Raw genomic sequence first — 23,228 nt, 5'->3', positions numbered from 1 at the left:
TTTCCTTTAGCAACTTGAGAGACCTCAGTCCTAGTTGTATGACTAACCAGCTCTTTGTCAAGGTCAGACTGAATGCAGATCATACTGATAAAAGTAAAAGATTTAATTCTAAACTCTGCTTTTCTTTCCATTTTGCTCACCTGGGTAATGGGATACAGTACAGTGTCCTGTTAACGTGAGAAGATGAGATGACAAAGACATGGAGTAATGAAACTGGGGTTTTTTTCAGGTTCATTCTTTCAGGGGGATTCAGAGTACATCTCTAGGCTTTTAGATCAACTGATGTGGTATGTGGAGAGAGACACTTCCTTTCTTTGTGTTGCTATTAATGCTACAATGTGCTGCTTTCCAACCAAGCTCTGGGTGTTCATCTTGTGCTAAGTCACATTATCCTGTCAGTTCAGTTCAGCAGGCCAGATTTTGTTTGGTTGCTGGGAGCCCTTTTGGGTCAAGCTGTATTTCTCTGACATTAAGCAGCATTCCAATCAGGCCAGCAAGTTCAGTTTCTGAAATGGATGATGGTTGGTGCCCCTGCTGAAATTGGGGGCAGCCCTGCTTCTCGGAAGCCATTGTCACAACAGAACAAAAGATAAAAGCATGATGTGATTAGGAAGAACAGAAGGGACAATGTAAGAAAATCAGAGCAGATTTGCATAGCCCGTAGGGAATCTTCTGCATAGGAAAGACTTCGCTTTTATTTGGTTTTTTAATTTGTTTTTGTTTAAGCAGCCTCTCTGAATGCTGCTTGGATTCGGTGGCCCTAGGAGATGCTGCTGCTGTTCGCCGGAGCTGCCAGTAGCGCCACAGCTCTTTATCAAGATGGTGGGCCAGATACTCTTCTCGTACACATTGACCATGCTTTCCTGAAGCTGGCAGAGCTGCGCTGATTTAGGCTGCCTGGGGATCTGGCTCTATGCATTGCCTTTTTGTTTGTTTTTTTTTTGGTAGCAGTCTAAGTACAGAGGATTTCCATTTTATTATGGCAGCCTGGTGCTGTAGATGCCAGACCCTGAGCTTATGTTGTCCGATGGGGGTTTGCAGTTTGAATTTCAAATGCAGTGCTGGATTCCCTGGCTAGCAGAGGCACAGCAAAGGGAGGATGCTTTGGGAAGAGGAAAGAAGAGCTTGTTGCACAGCTGTCGGAGCCCCACTGATCACACGCTGAATGGTATTTGTTCTCTTCAAGGGAACTGCATCTGCCCCTCAGCTAGAAAAGAGGAGGTTGATGCATTTCTTTCCCTCCTTTTCCATTTACCACTCAGCCATGCTAGGGAACTGTATTATTTATGCTGGGACTGTTGTCAATGATCAATGAAATGGGCACAAGCATTGTAGCTGACTGTCTCCCAGAGATCAAGAGCCTTTGCTTGTCTATGCACTTCACAGAGCAAGGGGCCTGCGACCCCTCACACAACTGTGGCCTAGCCTGCACTATGCCCCCCATCTCTGTCAACATGCTTACCACAGTGTCTTCCATGTGGTAAGGTCACTGGGGGCTGCTTTCCCGTTGACACCAGTTACTCTTTTCATCCAGAGTTGACAGGGGAACAACCGAAGGTCAATTTACCAGGTGTAAGAAGATCTGATAAATTGACTGCTGGTGGATCGATTGCTGCAGTGTCTGCACTGTGTAGTGATGAGAAGCCCTGTGCCACGGGCTGGGGGCAGTGAGCTGGAGCATCCTCATGCTACATGCTTCTTGTATCTGCTGGGCGCTCCTTGTAATTTGTGTTTTCTTTTCCGTCCAGCTAAGTAGTTACGAAGGGCTCCATGGTGTGAAGTGTCACTACTTCATTCTGCCATCTGTTTTCAAGGAGCTACTTCTGCTGGTGTATCCAGGGCCTGGCCCTCTGGTGTGCTTACAACAACCCTTCCAAATTGTTTCTTGCTCTTCCCACAGAGTTTGGTGTCTTACTAAAGCTCTTGGCCTCTGAGAATGAGATTGTGGTGGGGAACGCTGCTTTTTGCCTCAGCAAATGCTTTGAAGTACCTGGAGCTGCTTCGTCTCTGCTGAACTCCAACATTGTGATGATCTTATTGAAACATGCAGGAGGTGAAGCCAAGGCAACCTCAGTGCAAGAGAATGCGGCAGTTGCTTTAGGAAAGCTCTGTACTGCAGAGCCCAGGTATTATACAACAGTTACTATCCTTGGGCACTGTCCAGGCTATGTGACGTCTTCCTAAAATATATCATTAAGGCACCGTGGCTTGAAAAACTTGCCAGGCACTTTAGGGAGCTGAACCTACCACAAGATGTCTGTGGGTAAGATGGCAGCACCAGCAGTATGGACGTAGGTAAACCAGGACTCCCAGAACCACAAAGATGCCCTGTATGCGAGAGATACTCCGAAGAAGCCATCAGCTTCCCCCTAGCTGAGGTTCTCACCAGGATTTTCTCCCCAGTTGTTGCTTGGAGACTTCATATTTCATTTCAGTCGTGGCTAGTACATCATTTAGCATTCTTCCCATTGTGTTCTCTCAGCTGCTTGTAGGGTGGCTGAAATTCTCTTCCTCCTAACTTCTTCCTTTCTAGGAAGGAGAGATTGTCTCCTCTCCCTCTTTTAGAAGGCTAGGTTGGGCATGGATGGGAGATCTCTGAAAGTTCCCCTGCACCTGCATCCTGAGAGAGACTATTTCTCTCTTACCCTGTCTCCTGGGTGCAGGGTTGGAGAGAACTTGCTGTCACTTTCACATCTGTGTGCTCGGTGTCTTGTGGGTAGCAGCAGCACAGAATCCTGCAGTGGAGAAATTGGCTTTTGGAGCATCACTTTTGGAGCATGATTGATGGGAAAACGTACTTTCTTCAACATCAAAATATTTTACCAGAATAATTCTGTGTTAGGAAGCTGCTCCTCAGAAGCACTAGCTCCCTGGCTCTAGAGCTGCCTCCTGGATGTACTGACCCAGAATCTGGGTTTCCTGCTTTCCAGTTCCTCAGCAGCCCAGATGCCTTGGGAGCTTTGATTTCCCGCGAGTGTGGGCTGCCTTAGAGATGTGTAGAAAAGGTCAAAACAAAATCTTATGTGCATAAGAGTAAGTATGATAGCATGCGGTAGGGGGTCCAAGGGCTTAATCTGGGTTTGTCATATCGATCCATCTTGTGCTTGTGGTAACTCCAGCTAAACCCAACCAGCTGTAGTCAGTATCACAGTGCACCTATGTCTTTTGCTTTTGCTGCCTACAGAGTCTTAGCAGGCAGAATGATAACTGTCTGTGTTGCCTTGCTATATGAATAGCTTCATGCATTGTGCTGCAGCCAGGAGACACTAGGTTTCTGTGTTTTTTGTTTTTGGTTTGCTTGGCTAGCTTTCTGGGAGGCTATTGACTCCGCTCTATAATGTTGATTCTGTTGAAAGAATAGGAGGAAAATACGATTTGACAAACTGTAGAGCTCGGAGAAGTGACTTGAACAAAACAAGAATGTAAATGTCCGTAAAGAATGTCTGGAGAGAGACTGAGGGGTCCTAGCAGGCCATAATTCACCCATTTGTTATTATACACCTTGCAGTCCAGTCAGAGGAGCAGAGCTACTGAGTAAAGATCAGTGGCTAAGGTTTAGATTTCCCAGTTAAGGAGTACATCACTCCTGCTGATTAGAGCAATGTTCTTAACTTGGTATCTTTCAGCAGAGAAAATGTAAGGGCAGAGGGTGCTAAAGAATCAGAGAGCCTCACTCTACTACTTCTACTAACCTGAGATGTCTGCCATAATAGATTAAAGCCCACTGGGCTGCTTGGACATTTCTATAAACTATCTCTGTGTGTTTAATGCTCCTTTATTTTCTCCTGCTGTGTGAAGAGCAGTAACACATAAGCATTGTCTGCCTTGCTTTCCTCTTATGGGGAATCTGTTGGATATGGCATTAACGTTTCCTGACAGCATGTGCATGGGATGTGATAGAGCAATGGAAGTTTAGGTTTCTTGTGCTGTCAGTCATATACTTTCCATGACCTCTGATTCTTGCTTTCTTTTGCGGCTGTTGCAGGCATATTCTTCAGCTGCGTGAGCTCAATGGAATGGCAATCCTTAACTCTTCTATGAAATACGTGCAAGGTCTTTGAATTCCCCATACGTTATTGGGCGTAGATTGTTAAAACTGAAGTATTCTGTTTGCTGTTGTTCGTTCCTTCCCTAATAAAAATTATTCAAAGAGACTAGACAATCCTCTATTTCTTTATCAAACTGTACCTCCCAAGAACAGGGGAATGAAAGTAAGTTCCTTGGCACCATAGCACCTCTCAGGCCAGATTAGATCTCTGCTTCATCTAGTCCAGTTTCCAGTCTTTAGTTGAGGCCGGCATTGGAAGATGCAAGAGTCCGCACAGGGTACAATTATGAAATAACCTGTCTTTTGTTCCTGATGGGGAAGTCAGTGGTTGGCTTAAATCCTGAAGCCTGAGGATTCTTACAAATGTATGGAACATTATGGTGGATATTCTCATTACCCATGTAAATGTCATCTGTGGTGGGTTTTTTTTTAATTCTGCTAAACTGTGTCTTCATGAAACTGTGGCAATGAAATTCACAGGCTCTTTATCAGCTGACAACAGAAATATCCATATGTTCTTATGTATCAGTATTATGCTTCCTGCCTTACATTTTAATTTGTTTTTATCTCTGAGAGAATAAATAGAATCATGCAATTTACCTTCCCCAATGTTCATTATTTTATATTCTTCTGTTATGTCCTCTCTTATATATCTCCTCTGTAAATGCAACAGTCCCACTCCTTTGCATAATCAGACTCTGTATTTAAAATATATTAATGCGAATGCCAGGTACTTCTAGTTTCCTGAAGAGATTGCACTTGAACCAGTGGCTACGCAAAACCCTGTCTGGCAGACGATCCAATAATGAGTCATTCTCATCTCTTCAAAACTAAATCAAATTATAACGACCAACCATTTCAAGATCTTGCTGAGAGAGAAACTAGTGCAACTAGATACTGTTCCATAGAAACAGCATAAGCCACATAAATTGAGAGCCTTGCTTGAGGAGATAGTAGGATTTGAAATAATCCTTAGGTTCTGTATTACTGAAGTAAATTGGCAGCTTTAAAGAACTGGAAAGATTAGGATCAAGAAGGGAGTATTCACTAATGGTCAATGAATAAAAAAAAAAAAAATACCAGCTTGGCTTACGATTCAGGATGTGGAAAACATATTGGCTACATCTACACTGGAACAAAACTTTGAAATGGCCATTTTGAAGATTACTAATGAGGCACTAAATGCATATTCAGCACCTCATTAGCATGCCGCTGCCTGCGGCTCTTTGAAATTGCCGCATCTTGCTGCTGTGCGGCTCGTCCAGATAGGGGGCATTTTCAAAAGGACCCTGTCAGCAGATAGAAATAAGGGGATTTTGAAGTTGGCGGGGTCCTTTTGAAAAGGACCCCTGTCTGGATGAGTTCCACGGCAGCTAAACGTGGCAATTTTGAAGAGCCGCAGCTGGCGGCATGCTAATGAGGCTCTGAATGTGCATTTCAGCACCTCATTAGTAATCTTTGAACTGGCCATTTGCATGGCCATTTTGAAGTTTTGTGCTTGTGTAGACATGGTTATCCTGTGAAAACTTCATATGGTACGCACTTCTTACTCAAGAGAAGCAATGTTAAGAGGCCTCTCTCTCTCTCTCGTAGGAAACTGCAGAATCCAAAGTAAGCAAGGACAGAATTCAGTATCTTTGCTACATGTTTAGCTTTTCAGCTTGTGATACAGAAAATACATAATGTGTATAAAAGCAGCAAGTCCATAGGTCAGTTTTGGTTGCTTTAGAAATAGACTTTTCCCCTTCTCCCTCCTTGACTTTTGTTGATGGCTGTTATGTTTGTAATCTCTTCCTCTAAGAGTTGTGGCCGTCAAATTATATGTCATTATCTTCTCCTTGGAGTAGCACCTGAGTACACTAATGTTTCCCATTTCAGGGGAAGGAAATGCTTGCGTCTGGGGTTTTGTCCTCTCTCTTTGGCTATTGTACATGTCGTAATCTAAGTGCTGGGATGGTCTCGTTCTTAGTCTTCTGTCCTCAAATACAGGGATTGATTTGCAGATAGCATGGGAAATCAACTAAACAATAGGAAATATTATTGTTCAGTGTCTTGACTTCTTGAAGAGCTCTCCACTCTTAAATTTGCCAAAGGCATTGCTTAAAATGAGATTGACCTTGGTATGCCAAGGCAGTTGTCAACTAGCAAGTGTGTTAAAAGCTGAGTAATGGATGCACAAAGTGAGCCACAGGCTGGGATTCTCAAAGGAACCCAAATGAGTTAGATAGGTGCCCAGAATGGAGTGACTGTTATCGGATTCTTACAGCGCTTCACAGGCTATTAGAATGGGCTGTCCTGTTCAATCGAACTGTCACTGTCTCTGCCAACACTGAAGTGAGGAAACACAGCCTTCTGTTGGCCTTGTCTGTTAATCACCCAAGTCATGAGCATCCTCAGAGGCTCCCTTTTAGATATGCAGTCCATGATTCTAATCTTACTATGGTTTTATGCTACTAGTACGCCAGTTCCTCCAGATTCACACCAGCGTGCGAGCCAAATTATCATCATTGTGGTGCTGTGTTCCATTTCTTCCCTTAGCAGATGTGAGCTTTGTCCTAGCTTATGGCTCTGTGGGCATCTAGGTGTTTGAAGAACTGCCCTAAGTCACAGCACATAGAGTCTGCTTTTCTAAGAGGTTTGCAGAATAGTGGTTCCTGCTGCACAAACACAGCTGGCGCTCATCTTTTCTGTGGTGCTCACCGTAGTGTATGGCAAGGGTTTTGAAATCCAGAACTGGATTCCTGCCGCTAGATGGCATACTAGTTACTCAGATTTAACTCTTTAGCCCTGAGGGTATTCAAATAACTTAAGTTTGCAGGAAAAGTATGTCAGTTACCTTTACTTAGGAAACACATACAGGTGACGCGAACTAAGCAATTAGATTCAGTTGCAGAGCACAGATTGGCTTCCGTGGCAACCAGCAAGGTAGCTGAGGACCCTTACAGAGATATTTGATACTGCCAAAACAATCCGAAGAGCACCAAGTCTGTTACTGAGCGAAAGAGCTAGGGAACAATAATGAGCCCCGTCATATGACTTTCAGCTGTTAAAAGCTACCGGATCTGCTGAGTGGGTGTCATACAATTGGCTAATGTACATCAAAGGGCTGGTGGAAGGACAACTACTTGAAGGCTCCTCTGGGCTGTTCTGACAGTAGTGTAGTGTAAAAATCCATAGTGTCATGGAAAATCTAGCCCCCTAATGCAGTCAAAGTTTTGCCTAGTCCTCAATACTTCCCAGAATAGCCTCCTGCCCATTTTGATGTGGGCAATCAGTCCATTACATTTCCCCCCGCTGTGTGTGTGCATGTGCAAATGTTGGCAACTGAGCATACCTGAAGAGCAGAACCACAATGTGTGATGCAGAATGTGGGACTGGGAGTTCTTTTCTCTCCCTGAGGATGAGATGACTGATGGTTAGGTGCTTTTTATGTTGACCAGTACATGTCCCCATTTAAGATAATGAAAGTGGGTGCCTTGTAACATGTGATCCCCACTGCAATTTTGTTTCTGTGGAACTACAGAGGCAGGAAGCAATGGTGAGGAATTGGCAGGTCGTCTTAGGAAAGCTCTGATCCAACAGCACTGTTGTGCAAATACCAAACGCCACAAATATTCACATTTAGAGATTCACATGTCCGAGTGTCCTAAAATTGCTCTTCTTGCCCTGGCCCTGACTCTACTCTTGAACCCTGCTAATGTTAAATTTTCAAAGTGATGGTAAGAACAGAACCGAACAAGGAATTCTGTAGTGTCTTGTATTTAGGAAGCAGTGAGTGCTGTGTGGTTGTGTAACCAAAGGCAGCAGCAGCTCGAGCATGAAGGCCAAGAGACAGGATTGTGATCCAAGGAGGTTAGTTTGGCTTAGGTAAGTTTGCCTCACTGTTGTGTATTTACAGTGGGGAAAGCCCCTGGAGGATTGCTGAGGCTGCATCCTCTGCAGTAACTGGGTTTTGATCAGTACGACGACAAAGAGCCGTTGTATCTATTTCTGTACCTCTCCCCTGCAGCGGTTGCAGTCTGCCAAAGAGATTATTGCTGTTGCAGTCTATGTGAACCATTTATGCCTTTGACAAACATGTAGTCAGCATTCCCGTACCCAAAATTGCATGCTGGAGTTTCTGTACAAAGGTAGTGCTAATGGGTTCTGGGAGTCAGGCGGACGGTGCTGAAAAATGTCTGGCTCAAATGAAAATTTCCTTTGGGAAGTGTCGAGGAAGACGAGTCCACAAGTGAAAAGTAGAATGGTCGTCCCCAGTGCTTTTTTTCCTAGAAAAAATGGTGCCGGAACTCCGGTCTGATAATTCCTCAGAGGGGTTAGGGTGTTCAGTTTTAATGAAAATAATTCAAACTAAGTCTTAAAACACTTTTTTGTGGAAAGGGATCTCGTGGAACTATATGTTCCACACCGACATGTAAAACCACCTAAAATATTTAACAAGTGTTTTAAGTTAAAGGGGGGAAAGGCAGTGTCACGGGGTTGAATCTCTGCCTCAGCACCTCCCGATGAGCTGTTTGGGAATCAGCCCTAGTGACCCCCTGACCCAGGGCACCCTCTACTAGCAGCATCCCCTCCACTGGCACTTCTGTTCTTCTCCCTGTCTGGACCCACAAGGATCTCAGTCCATCGCCCACCATGGGACACCCTTGCACTGTTGCCCTGCCCTTCTTCCAGGGGAACCAGCAACCCACTGTCTTGGCATGAGCCTCAGGGGCCCGCTGCAGTCCTTAGTCTAGCTCAGGAGAGGGTAATAATGTCTGATATGGTGCCACACCAAGAACTCGGAAAGTGGTCAAGGGGCTGCACCCTTCCATGTTATTAATGGAGGAGGTGAAGGATCTGGGATGGGGGTTGTGTACAGAAGGGAGCATGGGGTAAGAGGTGCAGGGGTGTGTGGGGTCTGGGGGGGCAGTTTGGGTGAAGGAAGTGGTTGTGAGCTTCAGTGCATGAGGTTGGGTTGTGACCTGGTGCAGGGGACTGCAGTGCAGGAGAGGGTGCAGGAGTTTCAGATGTGACAGAGGGCAGGAGGAGGCTGTGACCTAGAGCAGATGACTGGGGTGCAGGATCTGGGACGGGGTCTGGGTACAGGAGTGGGGCAGAGGATTTGGGTTGCATGGAATAGAGGGGCAGGAGTAGGGGGCAGACGGTTGCGGGGAGAGTGGTTCTGGGGTGCCAGAGGCAGGCACTAGACAGGAGACTTACCTGTGCGACTCGCAGCCAGCAGCCCTGCAGGTTTCCTTGGCAGGCTCCCTGACTACCTGGCCATGGCAGGGGCCATGTGCTCTGTGAATAGCCATGACCTGGAGGTGCAAGCTGTGGCTGGAGGTGCCCCACAGTGTACGAGCCATGGCTGGAAGCACCCTGCGGTGCTAAAGTAATGGGAAAAAAGGTAGCAGAACACCATTCTGGTGCGTGCCACCAGAAGAAAAGCCCTGGGAGTCCCAATGTGAAATCGGACATCGTCCTGGTCTGGTGGTGTAATGTAGGCATGCCCAGATGGGAACGTTACAGTTAGATTTCAGCCGCTTCCTCATGTTTCACCAACAGGGAGGTTGTGTGTAGTCTCTGCTGGAAGCTAAGAACTGGTTGAATGTCAAGGTTATTGCAAGATGTTTGGACTAGTAACATCTTTCAGCCCAGTCCTGCCCGGTATTTTCAGTGTGGACAGAGGCAGGTCGGAGCCTTTACACAGACTAAAAAGACTGAATATGGACCTTCAGGGAAGAGCTAAAGTGCTTGCAATGCTCAGTTTGTGAAAAGAGACAAACAGTCTGGGACTGTACAAGAGAAGAACTGGCAGAAGGTGTTATCCATTTTGAGGCAGATGATCTGCCAATGGAAATGGCTTATGCAGATTGGATGCCAGGTCTCCTGGACTGGACAGGTACTGTTGAGGACAGACCACTGGATGGGAAACACCTTATTGCAGTAAACCCTGTCTCACCCGGTGTTCTATCACCCAGAACTCTCAAATAACTAGCATTTTAACCATAAGTGAATTTTAGTTACCTTTTCCATTAAGTACAGGATAGTGAAAGTAAATACAAACAGTGACAGTGTAAGTTTATAGTGTACAATACTACTGGTGGTAAATAAAGCACTCTGCATATGTTTGTTTCTTAGTATCTAATCTTGTTTTACTTTTGTGTTATGCATTGTTAGGTATACTTTATCATCCAGAATAGTTGAATATCCAGCAACCTCCCAGTTCTGGGGCTGCCAGATATGAAAGAAAGCAACAGAAATGTAGCACTTCAAAGACTAACAACATGATTTATTCAGTGATGGGCTTTCGTGGGACAGAACCACTTGTTCTTGATCTGAAGAAGTGGGTCTGTCCCACGAAAGTTCATCACTGAATAAATCATTTTGTTAGTCTTTAAAGTGCTACATTTCTGCTGCTTTGTTTTGTTGGCGTACAGACTAACATGGGTACCTCTCTGTTACTATTCAGATATGAAAGAGCTTACTGTAGATCGGAGTGTAAGTTGTTAATTACTTAGATGCAGGATTGCATTTTATGTTTTTCTTTTACCTGTAATCTTCTGTTTCCAAATCCGCTTGGCTCTATTTGAATCTTTAGCCCAAGCTTTCTTAGATAAATGTCAGCATGGTTTTACTGTAGAAACATCCGGGGCTAAGGAGAGAGTTGAATTGAAATGAAACCTGTGAGCAGTGCAGGGAGGCAGCAGACCAGCATGCATTGTTGGTGTTCAGAAGACAAGGGGCTGGGCACTGGAGTGTGATGAAGAATATGTCAATTGGTAGCCTGCACTGTGGAAGAGAGGAGCTTAATGATGGCTTGGAGCAGAAGGCATGGCTGTACTCGCAGGCCATAGACAAGGCAAGTGTTTTCTGCTCTGGAAGTAGACAAGACTCCTTCCCACCATAAGCTGGTGATACAGATTCACCTTGGACCCCTTGGTTATCCCCAGTATATGTCAGAGCTGTCAGTTAATTGAGCCCTGTGCATTTATACCCGCTACAGATCTGGCTCAAAGTCATTGCAGCATTTGTGCAAACTAACCTATGGCCTCTGCATATGGATTGGAGCAGAGCATCTGAAATTGCAATATAAGCAGAAGAGATAGCTGGCAAATAGATTTCTTTAGGAGATTTGCATCGGTTGTACCACGTCCAGTGTCTACTGATGACACAGTGTAATGGTTATTACGTGCCAAACCCCCTGATTTATAGGTTGAATTATAGCTTATAAATGTAGAGATTCAATCACAACTGTCCTGAGTCAGTACATGGCTTGTCCTGGGTATACCATCAAGCCCTGATATATTTTATAGTACTGACCACACCCCAGTGTAAGCTATGTGCAGGGAAGAGACACGGGATAGTTTCAGAACATTGGTGTGGGGAGCAAGTGGAACTGATCTTGGATAGGTACCCCTCCTGGAAACAGAGGTCTGTTGGCAGTTTTTAACGTTGGATCCGATTTGGTGAATGATTGTATGTTCTGGTGGTGCCGAGATGTTTCAGTAGAGATCAGGGCTCCGTTTGTGCTAGGTCCTGTCTAGACATATAATAAGAGATGGTCCCTGCCCTAAAGAGCTTCCAGTCTAAATACACAAAGCTGGGAAGGAAAAGAAGGCTGGAGTGATTCTCCTGTGATCATATAGCAGATATGTGGCAGTGGGAGTATAAAAATCAGATCTTCTGAGTCCTCGTCCAGTGCATTAACCTCTAGACCATCCTGCCTCTCCGAAGGTGTCACTTAAACTGTACAGAAGTCTACAGCTGATTCATTGTATTTAACTTCTGCAAAACAGACTGCAACAAAACATGTGTCTTTACACTGGACTCAGGAAGAACTCAGAAAATCCAATTCCAGAATCCCCAAAGAGGGGAAACAGGCTCTTGGGAACAGAGGAATACCATTTTTTTCCCTCTCTGAAGTTGTCTGCATTCAACAGCAGAATCTGAGCATGTGTTGCTGTAAATATAATGCACCCTACTGGTCACCTCTTGTTTGAACAGCGAGCGCATTCGGGTGAATCAGTGGGACCCTTAAGACTGTGATGTCTACTACCATTTGTGTAGTGCCTAGCACAATGGTATCCCATCCTGGATTGGCTCTTAGGTGCTATTGTAATAAGCGTGAGTAATAGCAAAGCTGCTGTGACCTCTATATAGAGCCAAAGCAATACCTACAAATTCTTTGCACAGAGGCCACTGAACAACCATCTCACGTCTACAGTTTTTTGTCCCTGTTAGCTTGGGCAGGGTTTGAACTCTACTCCAGCAGTGAAAAGTTCTATATTGTATTACCAGCCTCTGTCTCTCAGCAGTTAGAGTCCCACGCTAAACAGCAGTCCGCTCTGAGAATTGCGAGAGAGGGCTGGAAAATGGGAACTATTTTCCATGACACGTTTCAAAAGAATCCATTCGTCCTGAAAACGTCTGGAAATGTTTGCCTCATAATTAGGATAAAAAAAATGGAAAACAGTGAAAGAAATGAACTTTTTCATTGCAAAAATGGCTGCAGGAAATTTTGACAAATCTAATCTAATGTTGCTGTGTTGATTCGATAGAGGTACACAATTATGTCGCCTTGGTAAATGACTGCAGATGGACAGGGTGCCATGAATGGGAGTAAGGCCATGAACGACTGAATTAAATTTGACCTGAATTTCAGGACAGTGAAATATGCTAAACAGAACTGATTTGTCACATTTCTGCCATTTCCAGTCCTGTCTAACCAGCAGTGCAAAGATACCACTTATTACTGACTGTTAGAAAGGCGCTGTGCATGGGGGATTTATTTATTTATTTATTTATTTAAATAACTACAACCTTTTCAGATTTCATTAGGAAACTTTTAATCTGGCAACAGTCTGCTGGGTAAAAGCTTAAAACACTCTCCCTGAGAGGATTATTTTTCTATCTGATATTTCAAATTATATTAAGCAAACATGGAGGGCATAATCAAGCATTGCTTTGCAATTTGCTTTGCCAGCAGACTATGAAATAGCTGTAGCCTTAAGCTGTGTTCCTATCAGCAACAGAAGTGCCCCTGCAGAGGGAATGTGACTGTTCACATTTAAATGTAACCATATAAATCATACCAACTTGTGCTTCCGTGTAGTTTAACTGAGGTTCGTAAGGCAGTCTTACAACTGTTTTGATTAGCGGAGCCTCAGAACATGCCTGGAATGTGGGTACCTGCAACGATCCCCCTCTCGCAGAGGAAAACTTGGATCCAAGGTTGAACAAGGTGTCCTAGCACCGAGGCTGTTTTGCACTACAGTTTACATGGCACTGACTGCGTGTGCACTCTGGGGCAGGAGCATCCTCAGGGGGAAAAAAAAATAGTGGGTGCTTAGCACTATCGGCAGCAAACTACCTCCACCTCATCTCCCCAGAACCTCCCGTCTGCCAGCAGCCATGCAGATCAGCTTCTCTTCTTTCCCAGCACCTTCTGCTTGCCTCAGTCAGCTGCTTGACCAGAGTCTTTGGGAGGGATGGGGAGAAGCAGTAACAAGGTGCCCTCAGGGCTGGGGGCAGGAGGAGGTGGAGAAGAGGCAGGAAAGGGGCGGGGGTGGGTCTGGGATAGGGTGAGAGCAGGAGGAGGTGGGGTGGGAGGGGCAAGGCCTGGGGTGAAGTGGAGGTTGAACATCCCTGGGCTCATAGGAAGCTGGTTCCCATGTCAGCTGTGAACAAGCCACCCCTGAGTAACATAAGTTACTCCTACTTAAACAGCAGTGTGGACAGCACTGTGTCGGTGGGAGAGCTGCTTGCAGAGGCTAGAGTAATTAAGTTGATGGGCAAACTCTCCCCTGTTGATAGAGCATCTGCATGAGCAGCATTGCAGTGGTGCAACTGCCAAGCTCTGTAGTGTAGCCGTCGGCTTAGTCTCCTGCTCTGAGCATCAGGAAATGCTCCTGGAGGAAGATGTTCTCTTCTGCGGCCTCCTTGTTTGGGTGTGGAGCAAGCACAACAGGTGGCAGGAGAGGCAGAGAAAGAGGGTCTGGTTTCAAGTGGGGCTCCTCTTTAACAATGCCTTCTCTTGCAGCTCTTCCTGGGTTAATTGTTGCTCGTGAAACAGAAGTGCACTGGCAGTGGAGTGTAATGGGTGTTAAGGACAGTAAGCCCAGAGGGCATGGGGTGCAGATCAGAATCAAGGTGCACCTTCGGAGCTCGGGGTGCTGTGCCAGCACCGGCGTAGCAGGGAGGGCAGTGCCTAGTAAAGATGGGGTGAGAGGCAGGACTGGATCTGGACTGCAAAGACAAAGAAAAGGCTAAAGGAGAGTTTCAACTTGCTGACCCTGGGCGCTGACAACTTTACAACTGATTTCCGCAGAGCTCACTGACAAATGAGGGCAAGTCTGAAGCCTCTACCACGTTGTTTCTCTGAGCTGTTGAGCTCCTGGTTTAATGCAATTCCCTGTGACTTCCATGGGACGTGAGGTTGCTCGGCCATTCTGAAAACCAGACTTGCTTGGATTGCACCATTTGGCTCACACAGGAAATGTTGGTCTGTAATGTGTGTTGTATTGGTTCATGGTGAAAGGAGAGCTCACGTTTTACAGCAGTGCTCTCCCACCGATGTGCTATGGTACATTGGTGTGCTGCAAAGTGTGCCTCAGAGCCACGCTGGGCGTGCCCTCCACTGCTCTGTGTGTGCGCCCCACTGCTTGATGGGAGCAGTGCGAGGCAGCAGCAGCGGCTCTGGGGGTGGCAGCAGTCGTGAGGGTGGCTCTAGTGAGTTGCAGGCATCCAGTTACACTGGGAGGGGCCTGGGTTAAAGCTGGGTGCTGGGGGTGCCTGGCTCTGGGGGATGGGGAGGGGATTGGCTTGTATATATTGGGTGTGCTGTGAAATTATAATGAGTGCTGAAGTGTGTCACGAGAGGGTAAAAGTTGCTGAGCACTAATTTATTGCACTCAAAAATGAGCACAAAATGCTCCCCACTTGGGAACAATAGGGTTTTACCCCTTTTTGTCCCTCATGTAAACAACACTGTAAATTGCGAGGCAACAGAGAATCAGGTCCTATGCTTGGCTTTGCAATCCACACATGGATTGAACTCAAGTCTCCAAGGAGGAAAATGTGAAAATAGGTTCAAAAGGAAAATGGCCCTTTCCACTGCCCCACAGAGGTGAGGAAGTGTGTTGTATTGCTCTGAAGAGGACGGGTCAGATCAGTCAGGAACCTCTGCTGTCTTTATGCTGCTCAATGCATCTTTGCACCCGGTTTAATTTGCCATTTCATCCAGAGTTACAGCTGCTTTGTGTCAGTGGGGTGAGGCAAACCAGCCAGAGTGCATTGGTGAATGTAGCCCTAATGCAGTGCTCATCATTCATGAGGAGAGTTTTAATCGATACCAAGTCTTAACTGAGCAATTTACTTTTTTAGATACATGTCGTTGCTATGGCATTAATAACTGTAATCTAGCATCTTCTTGGTTGCAAACATTTGGACCAGGAAATGAAACTGTCTCTTATGGTACATCTGCACCAGTGTTCCCTGTAAGCTCAGTGCTCAGGTGGCCACCCAGGAGAGATTCAGGTGCCACCCATCTGATTGGCAGAGCGCCCCCAGCAGGCAGCATGTGTTTCTACTGGTGCTGCACATCCACCCATGCCTTGGTGCACAGAACAAAATTTATTCCAAACAAGGATGGAAAAATTAGAGGGAACCTTGATCCGTGCCACAAATGGCTGTCCTGTGTCTGCTGATCAGGCTGTAAAATTGCTGTGGGGGCTGTGCGGCTTGGCCGGTAGCCTCTAATGCTGCAGTACTAGACACAGTGAATCTGGCTCTATTGAAACCCTATTTTTAGTGGAAGAATGACAGCCCCAGATTGCTGTTCTGAGTCTGACCCCCTGAAGCAAGTTGAAGTCATGGGGAATCTCTCCATTGATCCTCGTAGTCTCACAATGAAAATGTTTGGTGAATGAATTTCCAGAGTCGATGTGGGAACAGTGGGAATTCCAGGGCTCAATGAGCTAAATTAGCTTGGGACGGGGCGATTTGGTTGCCTAGCACTCAAGTGTAAACCCTGATTTTTGTGGCCATGGTCTGGCTAGTGCATCCCACAGCCCTAAGCATAGGATTGCCGCCACAAACGAGCTACTTAGGCAACTTTAAAGCATTTTGACAACTACGCACATCCACATTGGCCCGAAAATAGAGAGCTGAGCCCTTTTTTCACAAGGAGGCCTGGTGTGCAGCAGATAAAACGGGTACAGGTAGCGCTCTGAGTCAGAGATTCACCAATCATAGGGTTCAACTTATTAAACATGAAGTTTGTAACCGTGATCAGGGGTCTCTCTAATTTTTTCAGTTCCTGGGCAGAATAAATTTTGTTGTGTGCACCGATGCATGTGTAGATGTGTACCACCTACAGACACACACGCTGCTGGCTGTGGGTGCTCTGCTAATCAGCTGACCAGCACCTGAATCTCTCCTGGGGGGCTGACCAAGCGCTCAGCTTACAGGGAACACCGGCCATGAGCTACAGCCTCAAGAGTGACCGCAACTTAAGGCCTGATTCTCTATTGCCATGGACCTCAAGTTGCCATTTACCCCTGCGCAAAGGAGCAGTTGGTGGTAACCGGGATCCATTCTGATCTGGTAGCATTCTCCGCCAGTATTGGTCTCGTGCAAAGGGGCCAAGGCACACGGCAGTGGAGAGTCAGGTCTAGTGTAATAGTCAGAGGCAGGATTGCAGGGCTGGGGGTGGGGGAGACAACAGCGCACACCCTGCCAGTTCTTCACGTTCAGTCTGAGTTTTGTATGGGGAGGTTCAGAACCAGCGAGCACTTAACATTCTGTTCCTGTTGCAGCTGCCGCAAGCTAAGAGTAAATTAACTGGAAAAGAGACAAAGAGCTTTTCCTATTCATGAGGTGCCTCCAGAAAGGAACCTCGTCCAGGTGAAATAGCCGGCCAGTGCGTTCTCTGAGAACCCGACTGATCAGAGAGAGCAGCGCAGGGACCAGTGCAATGTTTTCCATCACAGAAGGTAACGTGGCTGAGATGACCTAAGTGTTACCAATGGCCCTGCAAACAGCAGCTTACCCCACTCCCATGACACTACAGCCAACTTCTGTGCTCTGCACACAGTGATGAGCTTTACAAAGGATCCAGACAAGCTGTCTCAGTCTGAACAGCTGCAGACAGAGGAAGGTGTTTTCAATTTCCCCCACCCTGGCAGTGTTACCAGCAGACCTTTAACGAGCTTGAACATTCCCATCTCCATCTCCGGGGGGGCGGGGGGGAATGGTTTCTTCCACCCTTGTGAAAGATGCAAATGAGTTGTCTCCAGGAAAAGCAGAAGGGGAAACTGCATTTGGAATTCATATCGCTCGTACCAGCCTTGACCTGTCCCATCCCACTCCCAGAGAGGCAGCATTCACAGAACGTCCTGCATTTCACTCCCTCGCTGCTGAGATTGCAAAAGCACGTGGACGCCTAATGGTGTCATACGGACTGCAAGACCAAATCCCAGAATCCCTTTCACAACTTTAGGAAGAAGTACTCCCGGGCTGGACGAAAACCAGGCAGAAACACCAGTATCTTCATTTCCTGTCAAAACCACGCAGGTCTCTCCCAAAGACACTGACAGATCAGTTACCAGCATCAATCCTCTCGCTTGCAAAAAGATGAGAGAGAACAGCCCAGAGCCCGAGTGTGATATGAAAACTTTGGTTGCCACTGGCATGCCATCATCCCTGAAGATGGCTCAGCATTCAGATATTGGGGGCCTCCTTTCAGCCTTCTTGCAAAAGCCACTTTCAGAGGAACTTGCTGATATCATTTCAAGGGCGAAGCGGCCTTCCTCAGTTGTCCCACTGCTGGGAGACACAATGGGGAGTAAAACCATTGGCCCCCAAAGAACTGGCCCCCTTCAAACTCAGATCTCCCACTGACTTCAACGTGCCCCAGGAGTTCATTTCCCACATCTTAATTAACCACAAAACTCCACCTCTTTCTGTAGCCACCTAGTGTGCCACTGTGTAGAGCAAGCCGGTGGGCGGGGGGGAGGTGCTGGGTATTAGAAAGGGAGGTTATAAGTGGCCCTGATTTCAGAATTTAGATGTTGGGTTGTCCAGATGGATGGAGCAGGTGAGCCAAATGCAGTACAGTGAGAGACCAGCCTTGGGGGGCACCCTGCATCATCCCTCCTGAAATGTTTCTCCGGAGCAGCTCCAGGAACCAAATACAATCCATATAGATAGGTAAGGGCTGCAGCGGCGCAGGCTGGAAAGGCAGCAGCAGGTGGAGCTATGTGTCCAGACGTCCAGCACAGAGTTGCTCCTGCCTGAGGTGATAGCGATTGTGCATGGCTGAATTTTGCTTACATTCTGCCTCTCTTCCTTGCATAACGTCCTTGGTGAGGAATATGCCAGGAGCGACGTGAGCTGCTTACCCCTCCTTGGGGCTGAGTTTATCTGTGGAGAGTCATCTGTCTTTAGCCAGCTCCATTTCTGTACAGTTCTGACCCAGCATGACTTGTGTGCTGTATTGCCTCCAGTTCCATCACACCCTGTTAGGTCATTGAGAGCTATTGGAGGAAAGGAGTAACATTAAACCACAATGCAGGCAGCATGTGGTCTTTTGCTCAACAGGAACTGCTTGGAGTTCTTCTAGGAGCGAAGCAATTGCAGTTCTGTTTGGGCGTTGCATTTGAGTATCAGTTTAGCTTTGGGGTATCAGCATGGGGTGTTATAAAGGGCCAATGGCTTAGGTTCCCCTTGTTCCTTACATCCCATGACCCATCCCTGAAATGCATCAGCTGTTTAGCAGGCGTGCTGTGGAACAAGAAGTGAAAAAGAATCCCACAACCAAATCGTGGAATCATAGGATCCCAGGACTGGAAGGGACCTTAGGAGGTCATTGACTCCAGCCCCCTGCCTAAAGCAGGCTCAACCCCAACTAAATCATCCCAGCCAGGACTTTGTAAAGCTGGGACTTAAAAAGTTTGAGGAATGGAGATTCTACAACCTCTTTAGGTAACGCATTCCAGTGCTTCACCACCCTCCTAGGGAAATAGTTTTTCCTAAAACCCAACCAACACCTCTCCCACATCCCTCAGCTTCTCCTCATAGGTCATGTGCTCCAGCCCCCCAATCATTTTCATTGCCCTTTGCTGAACCAGTTCCAATGCATCCATTTCTATTCTATATTGGGGGCCCAGAACTGGACACAATACTCCAGATGTGGCCTCACCAGTGCCAGGTAGAGGAGAATAATAACTTCTCTAAATCTGGAAATGCTTCTCTTAATGCACCCAAATATGCCGTAAGCCTTCTTGGCTAGAAGAGCACATTGTTGACTCATATCCATCTTTTCATCCACTGCATTTCCCAGGTCCTTTTCTTCTGCACTGCTACTTAGCCTGTCGATTCCCAGCTTGTAACAGTGCTTGGAATTCTTTCATCCCAAATGCAGGACTCTGCACTTGTCCTTGTTGAACCGCATCAGATTTTTTTTGGCCCAATCCTCCAATTTGTCTAGGTCACTCTTGACCCCTTCCCTATCCTCCAACATACCTACCTGACCCCCTAGCTTAGTGTTATTTGCAAATTTGCTGAGGGTGCAATCCATCCGTTCATCCAGGTCACTAATAAAGGTGGCCATAGACTGCTGGGACTTTGGAGATGCCAAATATGGGTTCCTCAAATGGGAACTGGCTCGAAACAATCGGGTTCAGAGCCTGACCAGTGCAAGGGCTGTCCTGGGGAGCAATCTATCACAGTGACAAACCTCAGTTCTGGCTTTGGTGCAGCCTGTGTGTGCTGGGTTGTCTGAGGTCTGTGATTGTTTAAGAAATCCTACCCTGGGGAGACAGGGCAATGGTTCCCTTGTGATCAGAAGCATCTGACTAGCCTCTTCTCTCTCTTGTCCATTCTTGGAGAAGATAAAAGCATTCCGCCAAGCAGTGAGATTAATGATGACTTAAGAAAAGGGTGCTTCATGGACAGCTGCTGATGATCTGTCATTATCCACAGCTTTGGGACTGTCATTTGGGAGGTTCTTATGCAGAAGAAGCCATATTCAGGTAACTTTAAAAATAACAACACTTCCCACGCTGTTCTTTATCTCAAGAGCACTGTGCACCCACTGAATGAGTAACCTCAAGTCTCACCAGCCCTGGGAAATGCAGCAGACTAAATCATTAACCCCACTTTCCATCCTGGGAAACAGAAGCCAGAAGAGATCAAGAGAACCAGTGGCAGAGCCAGGGGTAGCACCAAAGAGCCTTGACTACCATTTCTGCATCCAGACCAGGCTGCCTGTCTTGTGACAATGTGGCCAGATGCTGCTGTTGGCACCCAAGGAAAAGTGAGCAAACAGTAGACCAATGGCTTCATCTGTTGACTTGGGAGTGGTGGTGTCATCTAAGAGACGAGCCTCATCCCATCAGCAGAGTGATAAACTTTTGCCCTGCTGCAGAGGCTGGGGGAGGGGGGGATAATATGAGCCTGGGACTCTCTTGGACCCAGGAGTCCTGCCATGCAGTGTGATGTTTATAGGGCTGGCTCAGCCAGACTGACAAGCCATAGCCGTAGCATAAGCGTAGAGGTGGGTTTGTGCTCCAGGCAGGGGAGTGCTGTGCTGGTCAGTTTCCTGGCTCCCCTGGGTGGTGGGCAGCCCAAAATCAGGCACTAGCTCCACGCCACTCAGAATCATGTGAACCTGAGATATGTGCAACTCAAGTGCATGTATCTTGGGGTTCTACTGTAGTCCAAAGTCATTGGTGTGGTGTCCTGACAGGTCTCCTGCTCCGTCAGTGATGATGATTGTTCAGCCACTTGTATACACCCTGGCTGTATATCACATCGCTCAGTGCAGATGGCTGGTGTGGGAGGTTTCTAACAGAGCACGGCACAGATTTCAAAGTGGCCAACAAAGACAGCTGGCCCCCTCTTTGCTGTGTGGCTCAGAACACTGATATCAGAATGGACTCCACTCCACTTGACATCTTAGAACAACTTCGAGAACTTGTCCCAGCAGGCTGACCTCACCTGCCAGGAGAAAGATGGGAGAATTGCCTTCCATATGGCAGCTTGCTTCAGGCATGTCAGCCTCATGAAACTCTTGGCCGACAAGGAACTGACCTGGAGAGGAAGCAGACGAATCAACAGACCCCTCCGCACTGCACCTTGCCATGGAAAGGAGTAAATTCAGCGTGGTGTAATGTAGGCTGAAGAGCAGGTAACTATCAGCAGCCTGCATGAGAATCGCTACAGTGCCTTGCATGTGGCTGCGGTAAAGAGCCCGATATGCAAGAAACTGATCAAATACAAGGCCAAGATGGACTTAAGAATGGACAAAGGATAGACTCCCTCCACCTGGATTGTTTCAAAGGCCACGTTGAAATAATCTGCCTGCTCAGAGTCAGCCATGCTAAACTGAATGTAAAAGGAGGCATGAATTGAATGTTTCGTCACATGGCTACCTGCTACAGTGAAGAATCTGTGGTCTGTGAGCTCCTAGGAAGTGGGGTAGACCCCAATGTTACTGAGAAGTCAAAGTGGACCCCTCTCCACCTTGCCATGCAGTGGGGTGCCTTCCCCAGTGTCATCAACCTTCTGAGGCACATATCAAAGTTCAGAACAGCGTGGGCAAAACTCCCCTGAATCTCTCTGTCCTCTGTGGCAATGTGGCTACCGTAAAGATCTTGATGAAGTCAGTGTCATGCTGAATGCAGAGAACACGACTGGCTGCATGTCCCTCAAGCTGGCCATTAGGAAACAGAGTCACCAACTCCTGCAATTTTGTGTTGAGCTCTGTCAGTATGAGATGCTGTTCCTTCAATCTCCTGGAGTCAGGTGACCATGGGAAGCTCTTATTTTTGGTTTTTTTTATTTTTTTGTTTAAAGAAAGAAATTTCTAGTTCACATGTTTGCTGAAAAAAGCTGGAGGATGCAAATCCTGCAGGCTCCAAAGGTGGAGGGCAAAGAACCCACCACTGGTTATTCTGGGGGCCTGACTCATGATTTTGAAGGCTTGTGGGTGGAAGTGCTGGATATAACCCACATGTCTGTGCTTCCATGCTAGTAATTTCATTTGGGGGATGGAAGTGCATGCAAAAGCTACATGCGCCTTTTTGTCTGGACCACTGGAATTACATTACATCTGGTGACAAACATCCATTCGTCTCCCAGAGCTCCCTGCCTATGTTCCTTCCTTAAATGGGGAGGCTTTTTCAGGAATCAGAGTGGCGCACAGGAACCTTAGTGTAAGCAAGAATGTGACCCCGTGACTGCCACCCACTGCTGGAAATAGACACAGAGCATATGGTGCAGCTCTGTGTCACTTGTTCTGACATCCCACTTTCATACTAGCAGCCACCACTGAACATGAAAGTCGGAAACAAACCAGAATTACTAGATTCCTCTCCCCTTCTCCATGCCATACAAATAAGCAGCAGGGATGTTTCTCTAACCATTTCAGAGTAAATCCTCGGGTTCCTCTATATCCAGAGGCACTGAGCAGAGGATTTGCTGCCATGGAGATAGTCCTAGAAATGAGTGAAGAGGTCAACGTGAGTCTGACTCTCATCCACTGTCCCTCCAGGCCACTGATACAGCAGATGACAGGAGATCAGTTGCAGTGCCCACAAATATCTGAGCACCTGCAGCTCCCTTTAACATCATCCGCCGCTCAGCATTGGTAGGGAAAAAAAGGGACATCTCAGTCTGGACACCCAGAACCAGAGGCTGCTGTCTGAGCCTCTATACCCACATACTGTACCTGGGACAGGGCATGAGGGAGGTCAAAGTTGGACATTAGAAAAAACTACTTCACCAGAAGGGTGGTGAAGCACTGGAATGCGTTACCTAGAGAGGCGGTGGAATCTCCATCCCTAGAGGTTTTTAAGTCCCAGCTGGACAAGGTCCTGGCTAGGAAGATTTAGTTGGGGTTGATCCTACTTTGGGCAGGGGGCTGGACACGATGACCCCCTGAGGTCCCTTCCAGCCCTAGGAGTCTATGTTATTGACAATGATTTAGAGCAGGGGTCAGCAGCCTTTCTGAGGCAGAGTGCCGAAATTTGACCTTTTGACCTCTTTGTGTGGTCCGAGTGCCAGCGATACTTTTTAAAGTCACTAAGAGTCCTACCTTCATTAATAAATAAATTGAGATGCAGGACTTCACTGTTTAGTGCGGTGGGCAGAAGGGGTCAGCCAAGGTGCCCCTGGGCTCTTGTGCCTGCTGCCT

General features: G+C 46.9%; 2 protein-coding genes across 3 annotated transcripts in view; both read left to right on the top strand.

The window, feature by feature from the left end:
- Nucleotides 1-23,228, top strand: part of TTC12 (tetratricopeptide repeat domain 12) — a 134,335-nt gene that overhangs the window by 37,317 nt on the left and 73,790 nt on the right. Inside the window, exons 20-21 of one of the 2 annotated variants that reach the window (XM_074976963.1) lie at nt 1,901-2,126; nt 3,986-4,629. The exons of the other annotated variant lie outside the window; for it this stretch is intronic. Of the exons in view, the coding sequence (XP_074833064.1) occupies nt 1,901-2,126; nt 3,986-4,061 (302 nt within the window). The 3' untranslated portion in view covers nt 4,062-4,629. Of the gene's footprint in view, nt 1-1,900; nt 2,127-3,985; nt 4,630-23,228 lie in introns of those variants that run through there. 2 annotated transcript variants of the gene reach the window in all.
- Nucleotides 16,513-21,842, top strand: ANKK1 (ankyrin repeat and kinase domain containing 1). Its single transcript, XM_074977127.1, is given in 12 exon segments — nt 16,513-16,547; nt 16,849-16,864; nt 18,093-18,175; nt 18,177-18,205; nt 20,005-20,064; nt 20,965-21,108; nt 21,111-21,160; nt 21,163-21,217; nt 21,220-21,351; nt 21,354-21,605; nt 21,608-21,697; nt 21,700-21,842. Coding segments are annotated over 12 exon segments (1,089 nt in total).

Source organism: Carettochelys insculpta, chromosome 25 (assembly GCF_033958435.1).
Source record: "Carettochelys insculpta isolate YL-2023 chromosome 25, ASM3395843v1, whole genome shotgun sequence".
Taxonomy (NCBI): Eukaryota; Metazoa; Chordata; order Testudines; family Carettochelyidae; genus Carettochelys; species Carettochelys insculpta.
This window is presented reverse-complemented; position numbering and strand designations above follow the sequence as displayed.